Source organism: Oryzias latipes, chromosome 3, assembly GCF_053564925.1.
Source record: "Oryzias latipes strain Hd-rR chromosome 3, Olatipes_Hd-rR_3.1".
NCBI classification, from domain to species: Eukaryota; Metazoa; Chordata; class Actinopteri; order Beloniformes; family Adrianichthyidae; genus Oryzias; species Oryzias latipes.
This window is the reverse complement of record NC_136239.1, coordinates 14,053,028-14,068,311: the sequence shown is the minus strand read 5'-3', so window position 1 is coordinate 14,068,311 and position 15,284 is coordinate 14,053,028. Positions and strand designations below refer to the sequence as shown.

General features: G+C 40.8%; 1 protein-coding gene across 23 annotated transcripts in view; it reads left to right on the top strand.

Moving 5' to 3' along the window:
• The window catches only part of neo1a (neogenin 1a), a 216,798-nt gene that overhangs the window by 163,603 nt on the left and 37,911 nt on the right, over positions 1-15,284 (top strand). For 16 of the 23 annotated variants that reach the window (XM_078944215.1, XM_078944212.1, XM_078944220.1 and 13 more), the window contains exons 8-11: positions 7,181-7,418; positions 10,546-10,700; positions 12,533-12,681; positions 15,012-15,150. In XM_078944215.1, the coding sequence (XP_078800341.1) occupies positions 7,181-7,418; positions 10,546-10,700; positions 12,533-12,681; positions 15,012-15,150 (681 nt within the window). The remainder of the gene's footprint in view (positions 1-7,180; positions 7,419-10,545; positions 10,701-12,532; positions 12,682-15,011; positions 15,151-15,284) is intronic. The other 7 variants (XM_078944218.1, XM_078944216.1, XM_078944222.1 and 4 more) reach the window with 1 other exon arrangement.

The window sequence follows — 15,284 nt, the reverse complement described above, 5'->3', positions numbered from 1 at the left end:
ACCAAGACGAACTGAGCAGTGACTCGAGGATCACCAGGGTAAACGTTTTATTGTGAAGGGACGTTGTATGTACACAGCAGAAGATTAATTATTGATGCGGTTACATTCCTCATTTCTAAACAGGAGATTTTGTTTCCTCCTTGAATTACTTTGTGTGGTTTCTCTGGGGTTTCCTACTTATGCAGGGAGTTCAGTTCTCCGAGAAAAATGTTGACATTCTACATTTCCAAGCAGCTTATAGAAGAAGAAAAATATAAATTCAAAATAACCAGTGATTCCTTGTCGTGGGTCCTCAGGGAATGAATGCTGAGGAGCCAAGGTGAGATTTTTCTTATGTAATTTTAGGAAACAGAGCACATCACATCACACTCCTTGACTTTGTCAGGTAAAATTTTGTGTAGAACCAGAGTTTTATACATCAGGAAGCACAAACTACAACATTTTAAGTTCATCGTCTTTTCTGACAACAATTTCACAGTTGTTTAGGGAGAAACGCCAAGACGCTACCTGTTCATTTTGGAACGCACAGATAAGAAAGCAGGTTTCAGTTAAAGCCTTAATGGCGACTTCCCTTCCGGGTAGAAACGGGCAAACCTGTACAGGGCACACAACTAGCGTCAAAGTCCTGTTCATGCACATTTTTTCTACAGTCATGGTGCAGATGTGAGGTCGTAGCGAACACTTGTACAACACACAAAAGTGAAGTAGGTGAAATGCAGCCACATTCTACGGATTTGTCTTGTTTTTTTTTTACCACCCAAACACTACGCACTGCACTGTGCAGGGTCAGTAAGGGGCCAGTTTGAGCACTTTTTGCGTACAGAGTGTGGGGTCAGGGCACCATATGACAACATTATCCTTACAAATACTTCACAACACACACCCGACAATGGTATGTACGTTTCATGACGTCCCTTAAGGTGGCCGCACGAGCCAAGGGAACTGCAAGACACGCATGCAATCCCTTTAAGAGTGCAGGTGCGCTGTACAGGTCAATGCATGTACACGTGCATGTGACTGAGGCGTTATCAATAAACCACTAGGACAAAAAAAAGAAAAGCCAAGCAGCCTGGATGTGGTCGTCTAAATCTGATTCACTGTAAACAGGCCTGTGGTAAAAAACACAGATCAACCTCAGCCCCTCCCCTTATTAAACTGTTATCTCCTGTGGTTTTTATTGAAGCTATAAATACTTTTCCAAGTGAACCATCAAGCAAACAGCAGATTAACTGATCTCGTCTACGCGATAGCTGTCGCTTTAATCTGCCACCTTTCTTTGGTATCCACCTTCCCTCCAATTTGCACCGGTGACCTTGATGTCATAATAAAGCAGTTTTTAACTTCGCATTTGCCTAAAATCTTGAATCACTTGTGTCAGGTGTGTCTAGAATTTTGTCTTTTGCTTCCTCGACTGACTTCATTTCATAGTATTTTCCTGCTCACAAACCTCCTCAGCTTAATGTTTGTTTTGTGAACCCATAGGAGGGATTTCCACTTTTTTTTCCACCAAGCTTCCAGAGAGTAAATGTCTCCAGGGCCGTGGGTAGATTGAAAAACAGAAAAACCATCAAACCAACCGAAGCATCCACCATGCACATACCATTTACTTGTTAGTTTAAGCCCTCAGGAAATTTAGAAATGTTTATTTTGAGTCCAAAAAAAAAGATAAATGAGGAACTGAACAAATTGTGCCATTTAGGATGAAACCTCTGAAAGGTTTTTCAAAGCCTTTGAGGAAGACAACCTCTGAAAGGTTTACAGAGGTTATTGATCTGAAATACCTCTACCACACGGGACCCTGAAGTCCTGCGGATCTGTCAGATGAGCTCTGTTCTCGTGGCACCTTCACTCCACTCAGGAGGCTGAAATACCGCCAGTTCTTTTAGTTTCTGTCAGGGTCTGCGCTCATGCCTCCCTGCTGTGCTGTTCAAGCTTGAAGAATTATCAGCAGGCAGTCTTTTACTATACTGTTGTGTAAACGGTCATAAAAAAGCCAGAGCTCAGACACAACTTTGAGATTGTTTGATTAAAATGGAGTATCCCGTAAAACGGCGTGAGTGAGACACACAAGGTTTTTCTATGAGCGGATTGGCGTGATAGACAAATGCATTTCTCTTTCATGGATTTCGCCGTTCTTTGGGCGCACCTTGTCTGTTTTTGAGGGATTGAAAATGCTCTTTGATCTCAGCTCTTACTGATTATCACAGCAACGAGGAATGCTGCCGATGCACGGTCCGCCCTTCAGCGCTCTGCTACTCGATCTCTGACAGTTTCCTCTCTGCGTCTGATAAGCTATCTGGATACAAGACAGAGCCTTAGAAACTTCCCATAACAAAGATCTCTTTCATTGCTGAAGAATGAGCATTGGCTGCTTAACACTCAACACTTTTTCCTTCTGTTAGTGTTAGTTTTTGATCACAATTTGGGTTTTTATGAAACCAGACAGAACGATTGTTTCATTTGGTAGTGGAAACAGAAAATAATTTTTGTTTGTTCTATATCAGGGATCTGCAACCTTTAATGCTAAAAGGTCAGTTTCTTACTGACCAAAACCCATTGAAAGCAGCAAAAATACACTTTATTTATCCTTTTTGTCCCTTATTAAGTCATTCATTTATAAAATATAGATTTTAAATATATACAATCATTAAATTATAACAGCATTATAATTTTCTTTGTATAAACATTGTAACCTATTCTACTGTTGAAAGCAGCACATACTAGTTCCTTTCAAAATAAAAGTGTAGCAACCATTAAATGCATATACATGTACAGTAAATTTAATATACAGTATACTTGAAGTACTTTATAAGAATTGTTTTTCAGCGTTTCATAAAGGCCACGTCACACAGCCACTACGTGCATTTTGCGCATTTTCCATGTATGAAATTTTGATCTTTCATGATACATGCATGATCTATGTAATTTATAAGTGTTTCTTGCGTTCTTCAGACGTCGATGTGCGCAGATGTCCGTGGAGGGTTTTGGTCGACGGGTCTTCACTTAAAATTTGACTTTTCATGCTTGTACCACTGATGTATAACTTTTTTTTAGAGTTATACTGATGCATAACTATTACATTGCATATATGCTGCACATATCACATTCAAATTACATAACTGACGCACAAATCACTGATGAATTGCATATAAACAGCACAATAATATGTTAATTATGTGTTCTTTACGTTGTTTATTCGTACTTCTTCTGTGGTTTTAACGTGGTTAATCCGTGATACATCTGTGAAAATGTCATGTTCAGACCACATCTTCTCTGACTTTTTTTCACATTTATTCACGTATGACCAATTTTCATCCGAGTAACATGCGCAATATGTACATAGTGGCTGTGTGACACAGTCGTAAGATAAGACTAGGTTCTTTACTAAAATTCTAATAGCATTAAATGAAAAATTTTCACGATAGTTTTGCTAAGTTTTCTTGAACTAAAGCAGATTTGCCCAAAAACCCCACAATAGTTGGGATAGCAGAGCATCGTGTAGCTCCAGACCCTGCTGACCCCTGCTCTACCCTGAACTGCTTTATTCAGCTGTTTCCATTTGTTGGAATGTGTCTTATCATTGCATAGCTTAAAATATATATATATGTTGAGGAATAAAGCAGACAAATCTTTATTTTTTGACCACATTCACTTGCAAACTCTGCTATTTTCTTTTTATTTTAATGAAAGAATGTTTTTCTCGCTTTTGTGGATTCTGGGATTTCACTGTAATTATCAGAGAAGTGCTCCGTTTTGTCAGCTTGTTTGCATGGAGAGGAGCAAAAGGCTGACAGTTTTCTATTATTAATTTTGATATTCATGCCTTTTTTGAGAGTGACAGCCGACAGAAGGGCAGGCGGAAGGGGGGGGGGGGGGGGGGGGGCTGACTGCAACTTCTCTGACAGTTTTAACTGACGGACTTGTTTGTGCCAGCTCTCTGAGTGGATCGCGCCTCCTTCGCCCCTCTGGCTCCTTTTTTTTGTGTCGTTTTTTTCCTCCGGTAGATAAAAGTAGCAGCTCGGTAATGGACCATTAGCATCGAGCTACATCTGTCTGGAGCACCACTATCATCATCGCCACCAATTCGCATTAGACGTGGAAACGTCGTGGAAAAAAACGGTATTTTAAAGGATCCTGGCACGGCCCGCTGAATCTCCTCTGCAGAGGCTATCTGAGGCGTCGCTACCACGGCTGCTTCTGACAGATAGTTGTGTTTCACCGATATCTGCTCTCTTGGTAGAGGTGTGAAGACTCAACCGGAGAGGTAGACCCTCCTATCAGTGATGGAAACACCACTTGGCGAAACTTTACAACTACACTTACAGGGATTAAAAAGTTACCAACACAAGATTAAAAGTTATAAACACTTTTATGGCCTCAAAAAGACGAAGAGAATTGCTCCGCTGTCTAATCCCAACTGCTGTGTACATCCTGGCTGAATACATGCAGATCTGACGTAACCTTCCTCATTAAGATTTAATGCCAGTAATTCATTACCGCTGGCATGAAAACTAATGACACTATTAATCAGCCATGAATAGAGCTGGGTAGCAGCACTTGGAGGCGGTGACACCTCCTTACTGTAACAATCCCAGGCATGCATGTACAAGACAGATTATCAGAGGGACACTGAAAGCAAAGCAGCATCTCATTTACCTACAAACGTCAAGGCCTGTAAGTGTGGAAGCTCAGGCTGTGTTTGAGATTTCTCTAAAAATGGTCTTTTAGCTGCAAAACCAAAAATGAACTTGAAAATACACTGGGCTCCATGCTTTTATTCTGATACATCCACTTGTAGACGACTAGATCCATGAACGTCTTTGTTTTCCTCGTCTGAGCTGGAATCTGGAGAAACACTGTATGGCTGGATAGCTCCAGTGTTGCTCCCCGCGTTTGTTTCTCCGGTAATGTTAGGTTGGGAGTGTGAGGGGCCGTAGGCTAGCTGGAGAGAGTGTAAAAAGATGGATGTTGGGAGGTGGGTGCAGGCTTACTCCATATCAACAGTCAATTTCTAATGATCTCCTGCTGCTCTGCAGAGACTAATTTTGTGATTTTGGCTAAAAACTGTATCATCATACCTAAAAGACCACTGGGAATGCTTTTACAATAGATCAAAAAATGATCAGAGTGGGTCTTTAGGTTGTTCGATGCTGTAGTTAGTCCATAAATATTTAAATTACATTGAACCTTTTTATTTTTGTTGATAATAGATATTTGAAATAATCTTTGTGTAAAAAATGCAGCTTTTCCATATTTTTCATGATATACTCTTGTTTTTGGTGTGCATTTCGGTTCAGAAAGATGCTCTCACTCCTGCTCCGGTATGGATGTGGGCAGAGCCTCACAGCCTGCAGCTCCACCTTGAAGTCATTGTTTCCTTTTTACATGTGTGGTCCTGCAGAGCAGAGGCACTACAGTGAAAAATGCCCCCGACGTGACTTGGAGCTCACAGACAGACCACACAACCTGCCCTCTAAAGCGCCATGGTTTCTTCCATATGTCTGTGCATCATCTTTATAGGCCATGAACTCTGACAGTTTAAACGTATCGAAATAATAAGATCCAATTAGCAGTTCAGCAGAGCACTCTGCCTAATAAATCTTTAAACAGCCACTTTGCAGCCATCTCAGGCAAAAATGCACATTGTTGACGCTGCACTAAGCTTTTTCCTTTTTTTGAAATGCAGCATTGCGTTTCAATCAATTCTCCCAACCTGCCAACAAATGGAAATGTCATTCGGAGAGGCATTCTTTCCGTATGGTTTTGCGAGCTAGCCAGGCACACGGAGAGCAGATCCCAATGAAGCTGACCGCAGATTTTGTCAACCCCCCCCCACCGAAAACAGAGGGAAGGAAAAAATGACTCGGCAAATGAAATCACAAGCATTTCTGTGGCAAGGATGTGGAATGTGACGAGAAAAGTGTTGGAGCAGCCTCCTCTGGTAGAAAGTTGGTGTGTCTTGACTTGTGTTGCTTTGTCTGACATGAGGTGTAATGGGTTTTTTCTTCTGTGCATTTAAAGGCGACTTTGTCGACGCAAAGTCCACCTCTGTTCGCCGCTGTCCAGTTTTTAGTTAGTCACTGCATCCCAAATCGTCCAAACCAATCATTTATCAACAAATGATTGGCTTGAAAGTCCTTTATCTAAAGGTCATGTTACAACCACTACATACATTTCGATGAAAATTAGTCTTACGTGAAAAATTGAGAAAAGCTGTGGTCTTTAGGTGAAATTTTCGTAGATGTATCACAAATGAACCACGTTAAAACCACGGAAGAAGTACAAATAAACCACGCAAAGAACACGTAAATTAAAGTAGAACATGTACCGTACGTTATTATTGCACTGTTTACATGCAATAAATTAGTGATTCGTGCCTCAATTACGAAATTTGAATGTGATATGTGTGCCATATACGCGATATAAAAGTTATACATCTGTGTTACGTGCGTAAAAAGTCTGTTAGACTTACGTGGAACGTTCATAGAAATTCACAAATTTGTGTATATCTTTCAAAAATCAATCAGAGCTGCGTAAGACTTACGTAATAATTTCGTATAAACCATGTAAAGTATGCGTTACTCTCGACTGACCAAAAACATTGAGCAGCTCTAAACCGAACTCGTATAAGGACCCGTCGTCTGAAACCCTCGACAGACATCTGCGTACATGGACGAATGACGAACTCGAGAAACACTTATCCTAAGTTTGACACGTCATTGTATGAATGTATAACTGATGTTTTTTTGTGTATTATTCTTGTTTGACTGCTTGAAATAAACCATTTCAAATCAAATCAAATTTCAAATCAATTACGTATATCACACAAAAAGACCAAAATTTCAAACGTGGAAAATGCACAAAATGTACATAGTGGCTGTGTGACAAGGCCTTGATATCTGAGTGTGTAAGGGTAGTTTGCTGCCAACGCCTTTGACAGATGTGTGCAGATTTGCATGTTAGACCCCCGTTGTGTCGACTTTTTGTCAGTGTAGTAAAAGTGTTTTATTTCTCTGTCACACCAAGTCTTTTTTTGTTACGTTGTTTTGTTTTCTTCTGTTTTTGTTTCCTTCCTTTCTTTCATATCACTGTCATTTCCATTCCAACTCCTCTCCTCTGTCCTTATTGGATGCAATACTCCCCCCCCCCTCCACTCTCTCTCTCTCTTCCTAACCCAAAGATGTAGCCCTGCCCCCCTTCCCTCCTCCCCCCTCACTGACTCCTAACACTACTGACCATGTAACGCCAGGCTCCGGAGGTGTGAGCGGTCCAGCCAGCCCCACCCCCTCCGCACCCCGAGACGTTGTGGCGTCACTGGTCTCCACCCGCTTCATCAAGCTGACCTGGCGGCCGCCTGTCGAGCCGCACGGGGATTTGCTGACCTACTCCGTCTTCTACAGCCAGGACGGCACGAGCAGGTACGCCACGCAGCTCATCAGCAGACAGCTGATGTTCGTAGAAACGGTCAAATCCGCCCAAAATGATCCAATTAGAGCTGCAAGAGCACAGACAGAACCGGAGATTTACTGAAGTTCTTCCTGACAGAAGCATAAACACAAAAACAGCTTAAACACGGCAATTAAATGTCCTGAAGAAACCCCGTTAATACCCCTCCACCACCTCCATGAGCTGAGGATTTACAGCCTCGCAATGAGAAGAAAACTGAAGAAGCAGAAAGGATTTTCCACAAGTCCTCTTTTTCATCATTCCTTTTTTTTTTTCGGAGAAACCGCTTTAAGCTCTTACACCCCTCTGGTAAAGTTATACCAGAGGGATGTAAAAACCAGGGACTAAATGGCAGAAGCAGAGACTGAACGCTTCAGGAAAACCACAGAAAAAATGTTCAACCAGTTTTGGAATATTTGGAAAACAGGAAAATTGTTCCCACGTGATTTTTTTACCCTGTTTTTCTATTTAAGTTTGGCACTAAACTGATTTTAAAAGCTATCAACTGACTAATTTGTGCTTTAGTACTTATTCTGTCTGTGTAGCACACAGTTAAGGACGTGTTTGTCCGTTAAAATAAGTCCAACATTCCGGTTGTTTTAGCTAAAACAATGTTTAGCAAAATGAAGTTTCTAAAGATTTATTGTTTTCAAAAAGGCACATTTTAACCAAACATTTGATTTGAAATTAAAAAAAAATATGGGGGGGAACAATATTGTTGAAACCATTTTTCAGTTTCTTCCTTTATAATCTTTTGATCTATTGTAAAAATTGTCATTTTAATTACGATGAGAGTATTTAGCCAAAATAAAAAAACCTAAGGCGTTTTCTAAGACATAGTTTCTACAAAGTGCCAGCCCCGTTGTGTTGTGGGCAGGACCGTTATCGTAGAGCAAGCACCCTCTAACTTCCCATCATCCATTTGTTCTATGCTCTCCTGGTAGTTTACAGCCCCTCACACCCAGCAGTGCAACAAAAAATGGCGAGGAACATTGGAGCTAACCAGCTGTATAGTTTTGAACCAGATGAGGAAAATAAAGACATACATGGATCTATTTGTCTGCAATTGGACACATTAGAATGGGGCAGAGAAGAGAGCTTGTTTTCTGCTTATTTTCTGTCACAAATACGATCTTTTTAAAACAGCATTTATTTCATCAGCTCCTGAATCAAAATGACTTAAATAAAAATACTCAGAAATACAATTTTTAACTTAATTTTCTTCACATATGTCCACCATCATGAGGAAAATACTACAAGAACATGTTTAAAACACCAAACAATTTGTTTTAGGCATCTAGCATCACATCGGTGACCTGAAGATTGTGGAATGATTTACTGTCATTCTTATACCTTTTAATTAAGAGTAAGTGCTGCTATGCCTCCTCTCAACGTTTTGACTTTGGGTCCAAATGCTCAGATTCAACCTTTTCCTCAGTAACATCAACCCCAGAGTAAAAAATGTAAATCCTGCTTAGGAACAGAAATGCTTCCTTCTTTTTTTGTTGACTATAAACTACAGCCAGACCTTACCAATGAGCTGCTTTGATGCAGAGGTTTCAAAAAGTTTTTTTTTTCCATTCAAATAAATCACGCACATCTTTTTTTTCCAATGGAACTAGATTTTTCTTTTACACTCATCCTGCAGAAACAGTTGTCATCTGAATCATAATAAAGGCACTAGCTCCTGTTGGCTCTAGTCTGAACCACTGCTTTTAAAGTGGGACCACAAAGAATTGTGGGATTCAATTATCCTCCAAAGTTTAAACTTAACAACCTGAATGTCACATTTGAGGTTGGTACAGGAGAACCAGCAGCAGTGTGGCAAAAAAAGGTTGGTTGAATAAGCAGAAACCTTTGACAAAATCTGAACCTCCAAACCACGGCCAAAACGAACCACGCCTGAAGGAGAAATGAAACGATGGGAAGTGACACAGAGCAGGAACTGCAGACTTCAGAGCTCTGAGGTGATCAACAGACGCACAGCAGCTGGGCACTGATTTAAACCTGGTGGAAATCTAACTGAGAGAACTGCAACTATAAACGCAAGATACACAATGAAAAAAAACAGGCAAAAAAACAAAACTAAGAGAAACTAACTACTTTTTTAAAGTTAAGTGAAGCTCTAACCCTTTTTTTTTTACTTGTCCTGTCCAATAGCTGAGCAATCAGATGAAAGCTGAGGACCTCTTGTGTTGGAAATATTTTACTTTTACACATGGGTTATGAATCTTCTGCCACACAAGGTGTATATTTGAATAAACCCCTTTTGTTATTTAGACTAAACTTTATTTATATTAATTATATTTGTAACTGTTTTTTGTTGGACCAGATGGAAAATAAAATAATGGAAGAAGAGAAAGGGATATTAGAGGGGTAATAGGATGTCTATTGAGGGTAACCCCCCATGAAAATGATGTTTTCGCCAGGTTCTTGTGGCATTTTTCTGATGATGGAGGACATAAAAAGGAAAGTTAAGCTTAAACTTGCATTTCTGAGTATTTCAAATGCCATTTGAAAAAGAGCTTCTTTGTGATTTAGAAAATACACTGGGTGGGCCACAAGCTCCCTGCTCCGCACCCCAACGGGGGGGGGGCTTGCACCGCCCCAACAGTCCGTCCACACCTCAGTTGTGGATTTCTAATGAACTACTGCTGCTCTGCAGAAACTGTGTCCTAGAAATCGACAGATCATAATCATAGTTAAAAGACCACTGGGAACGCTTTTATAATCAAAAAATGATCAGAGTGGGACTGTAGCTACCATAATATTCAAATAAGTTGTGGTGAAAAGTCCACATCAACGATTGTTAGGAGATTAAAAATATAGCTATAACCTTGTTGGTTTTGATTCTATTTCACCCTGATACTGCTGACCGTAGAGTATTTTATGTCATAGAATCAATACTATGCAGTTGTTTTTTATTGTTTTTTGTCTGTTTTCATTGAGTTTCTTTGCAGTTTAGAAATGTGTGTGGTGTAACCATTTAAATAAAAGATTACCGGGTAATTCAATTTCAATCTTAAAGTGTATAAAAAAAATAAAACTATGGTGCTGAGACAATAGAAATATTTGTTTTTGCTCCTCTGTTTGGATCAGGGAGCGGGTAGTCAATACCAGCCGTCCCGGGGACATGCAAGTCACCATCCAGAACCTCCTGCCAGACACCAGGTACCGCTTTCGGGTCGTGGCTCACAACAGCAACGGGCAAGGCGAGAGCTCAGCGGTGCTCAAAGTGCCCACCCAAGCCGAAGGTAACACACACACACACACACTAATCATTTGTGCTCAATAAACTTGTATTTGCTCAGTAAACAGGGGGCATACGCGTGATGGAAGCCGGCAGCCACTTTGTGGGAAACATCCTCGCTCTGGCACGTCAGAGCAAACAGGATGCACTCCACAGAAACAAAATGTGCAAACAAACACAAAGAAAATATTCCCTCCCATGCTGCTGGAGTTCCCTTCAAACGGATGCCTGATGCAGATGCACACAGCAGAGGTCGTGTGGGGAAGACCACCCGGCAGCTCGACCTTTTCCTCTTCTAAGCCACTTTTTGTTTACTCACAAACTTCTGCCGTACGATTCCCCACACCTTTGGCTTGAAGCCCCACGTCCTGGAATGAGGAATGCTTGACCGCTTCACGGTTTCCGAACAGAAGAGCACAGAGGCTTCTCTCAGATGTTCAGCTGAGCAAATGAGTCGTTTCCTTGAGTTTTAGGTGTTAAAACCTCCCCGTGGCTGCTGCCAAATCCCCCAGTTTCACACATATTTCTAGCTGCTGTGCAGCGGGATTCCCCCCGCTGGTCGTTAGACTGCGGACGTCTCACTCCCACTGACCGAGCCACAGCTTCATCTATGACACTTTGTGGGTCAGCCGCTGTTTTTCGTCCTTGGTTTGAGGGCAGACAGATCAACAGACACACACCCCACTGCACACAGTCCTCCTCAGTGCCTGCCAGTGGGAGCCGAGCCACCCACCGGGGGGAAAACGGCGAGGGCGGCCAGTACCTGTGCAGTCTTCCTCTTTGTGTGTGTGTGTGTGTTTTCAGTGCAAGGACAAACCATGAATTGGAGCTTAAACTGTTGACCTGCATCCGAGTGCCAGTCATGTGCAAACACTGCCACCCTGGATCACAGTTCCGCAGACACACCTATATGCAAACACATACGCACAAAAACACACTCCTGCAGCTCCCTAACAAAAGGCAGGTTCTTCTATCTGTCAGAGTCAGTTGTAGCTTAATGTTACGAGTCATAAGAAGTGGAGACAGCGACAGCAGCATCGGGTATTGTTGCAGAACAGATCTGTTAACACACACTCTCTACTGAGCTGAACGGAATGGATTCTCCTTTAAAGATCCACTCTAATAAAAATTGTGTTTTTAGTGTTTTTAGACATTGTTATCGTGGTATTTTTCTGATGATGGAGGACATTTATAAAGAAAATTAAGCTCAAAATAGCATTTTAGAGTATTTTTTTATTCAAATCGTTGTGAAAAGATCGTATTTGGGACGTAGAAAATACAATGGGTGAGCCACAAGCTACCTCCTCCGCTCTATTCTGATGCATTCACTCGCAGACGAATAGATTCATTAAAGTCTTTGTCTTCCTCATCCGAGGAACTGGATGAGGCTCAGAATTGTACGGCTGGATAGCTCCAATATTACTGTCTATTTTTGTTACACCACTAAAGTTAGGTTGGGCGTGTGAGGGGCTGTAAGCTAGTGGGGGAACACGTAAACAGATGAATGATGCCAAGAGGGCGGGCTTACTTTCACACCAACAGTCCTGCCCACAACTCTGAAACAAACTACTGGTGCTCTCCAGAAACTATGTCTTAGAAAACGGCACGTGTTTATAGATTTTTGCTAAAAACTGCGTAATTGTTCTTACAATAAACCAAAAGATGAGGAGAGTGGAACTTTAAGGTGTAAATCCCAGCAAAAAACACCAACTCTGTTTTTAACAGATGCTCTTGTGTAAAATCCAAGAACACAAAGGGCATAACATGTAACAGCAATAGGGAAAAGAGAACAAAATGATCATGTTTGATGTCTAATCTTCATCCGTCTTTCTCCAGTTCAAGTGCCGGGCCCTGCTCCCAACCTGCAGGCTGTGTCCAACACTCCCACCTCCGTGTCTCTCAGCTGGGACAAACCCCTCACCGGAAACGGAGACATCCTCAGCTACAAGCTGTACTACACAGACAGAACCATCGGGAACGAACAGGTACAACTTTTCAAAAGTGTAAATGAAAGACTTTCACAATTTTGGAACAAAAACACTGTAAAAAAAAAAAAAAAGAGAACATTATATCTTCAAAATGTATAAGTAGAATATCGCAAAATTAGTGTGGGAATTAAAAAGATTTTTCTTCTACACACTCCTTTTTGGAGCACTTTATCACTTCATGTTTATATATTTATCCAGATTCTTTATTTATTTTGTGTTTAAAAGTAAAAGTAAATCAAATTAAACCCAACTTTGTATATATTTTTGTTATAATCTGACACATTTGACTCTTTAGGATTATTTTAATGAACCTGTTTTTAACTACATAAATAAGTAAATGACTTTTATAATTCTATATTGAAGTTGTGAGAGGATTCCAATCATACCTGAAGCTTTAGAGGAGAACTAAAGAGTGTGAAAGCACAGAACAAAGCTAGAAACATTCAGTCAAAGGTTTTTTAAAAGTGCTTGCCTCATCAGGCCTAAACAGGTTAAGATGATGGAAGCAGATAGATTATTTTGGGAACTGCAATCAGCAGATGAGTCCTAAAAAAAGATTCTAGATTAATATGAAGAAATTTAAGAGATTATTAGATTATTATTAGACTCATCTGACAAATATGTTTTTTCTGCTTAATTTATGGAAATAAATGCAAATTGGAAAAAAAAAGTTTCACCTCACTGCTCACATGATTATTTTTTTTAGTAAATAACTAAATGATTATTCGCAACGAGGACTCTTTTTCCATCCTGAATTTGGACTTCTCAAAAAGAGGCAGGTAGTGCACTGAAGAAAGCAGATATGAGTGGCTCTGCCCTCCTCTGCAGGACTGATGCTGTCAAATGAGTGCTATGTAGCTCCAGCAGCAGCGTCGTGCAAGCCAGTGAGGCATTAAAAAGCCTTTAATATGATAATGGATGAGACCCGTGCACAGAGTAATGATGTTTCAGGTCCCTGGAGAACAGATTCGGTAGAGGAGGGAGATAAAGTCAGTGGGATGGGAGGGGAGAAAGGTGTGCAGGGAGAATAAGCTGAAAAGACATCATATGTTAAAGAGAGGCCACGTACCTTGCAAAGTCCAGGAGGACGCGGTCACAGGTTCATATTCTAACCAAACTCTGAATTTTCCTCTTGTTTTACAGCTCTAAGCATGTTTTTTTAATGTTTCCTATTCAAACGCCATAAACATGGAGTTAAAAAACGCATCATGTGATTGAGTGTGTCACAGGATGACCATTTTTTAAGTTACAACATTTTTTGGAGTATAAGTCCCATTTTCTTTTGCATAGCTTTGTTTGTGGTTTGACATACACTCAAGTTTGACTTATATGTGATTTTTTTTTTTAAAAAGGCTCATGAGTTGGTTATGTCCCCACTAACAACCACTAGGGAGCACTGTAGGTGTGTGTATCAGTATTTGAAATTGACAGCAACACTAAAAGAGAAGAAGAAGAAAAAGCACTGCTCAGTCTGATCAGCGGATGGAGTTCAAAGCTCTACATTGTTTTGTTCAGGCACCCACTTTCAATAAAAAGTCTAGGTAAAGACGAGTAAATGCACGTTTCGGGCTTCCACGTTCAAAACTCTCGCAACAATGTGTAGCTAAGCAATCGTTTTCAGGCACTACGAACAAAACGCGTGGCCATTAAAAGGTAACTAAACAGTAAATCAACTGTGCTGGGCTGTTTACCTGGACAAATGGGGCTTTAAAAGTGCTGACTGTTGATCCTTACAAAATTTTTGACAATTTAAAAAAACTTTTTTTAAGTCCTGAAATGACAGTCCTGCTCAGACATCCTGACCCTTAGTATTTGAACCTGAAACTGGTGTGACTAACAATAAGGAAACCAAAAACATGAACAAGAACAACAAAACAAAACTAAACCACAGAATCCTTACAATAATAAAATAAAAATCCTCAAGCTAACCTCCCTGTCACTGTCAATCAAAGATCAAGATCACACCCCCTCTGCTCAATCTGCCTCCTATAGGCCTGCCCCTTTTTTTTATTTTTTATCTCGGCCTAGAGTTGAGTCAGCCTCCAACTGTCCTGTTGTGTTACCCTTTAAACACGCATTGAAAATTTAACCAGTTGAACATGTGAACATTACGGCGATCTTGGCGACTTCTATATGATTTCTTCTTCTTTATGATTCATTTTTTCGCAGTTTTTTTCCCGCTTGTGCTCTGTAGCGACTTATACTGCGGATATAGACCTCATTTGTCTGAATTAAAGACGTTTTAATTGAACTGTTGGCATGACAGAAACAGTAAAAGCGCCTCATGTCAACTTCATTTTTATAGTTTTGTATTTTTGCTTCTCCAGGATGTTGACGTTGACGGTCAGGCCTACACCATGACCGGGCTGAAGAAGAACACGGAGTACAGCTTCCGTGTGGTGGCCAACAACAAGCACGGCTCAGGCGTCTCCACTGAGGACGTCATCGTCCGCACGCTGTCTGACAGTCAGTGACCGAAGTTATATTTCCCCAAAACGACATCTGTTGGTGCACACTACTGTATATGCTGTCCTGTGTTCTATGTATTGACCACAAACTCCACCAGGTCATACAGGACAAAACAGGGTGTTAGCCAAAAA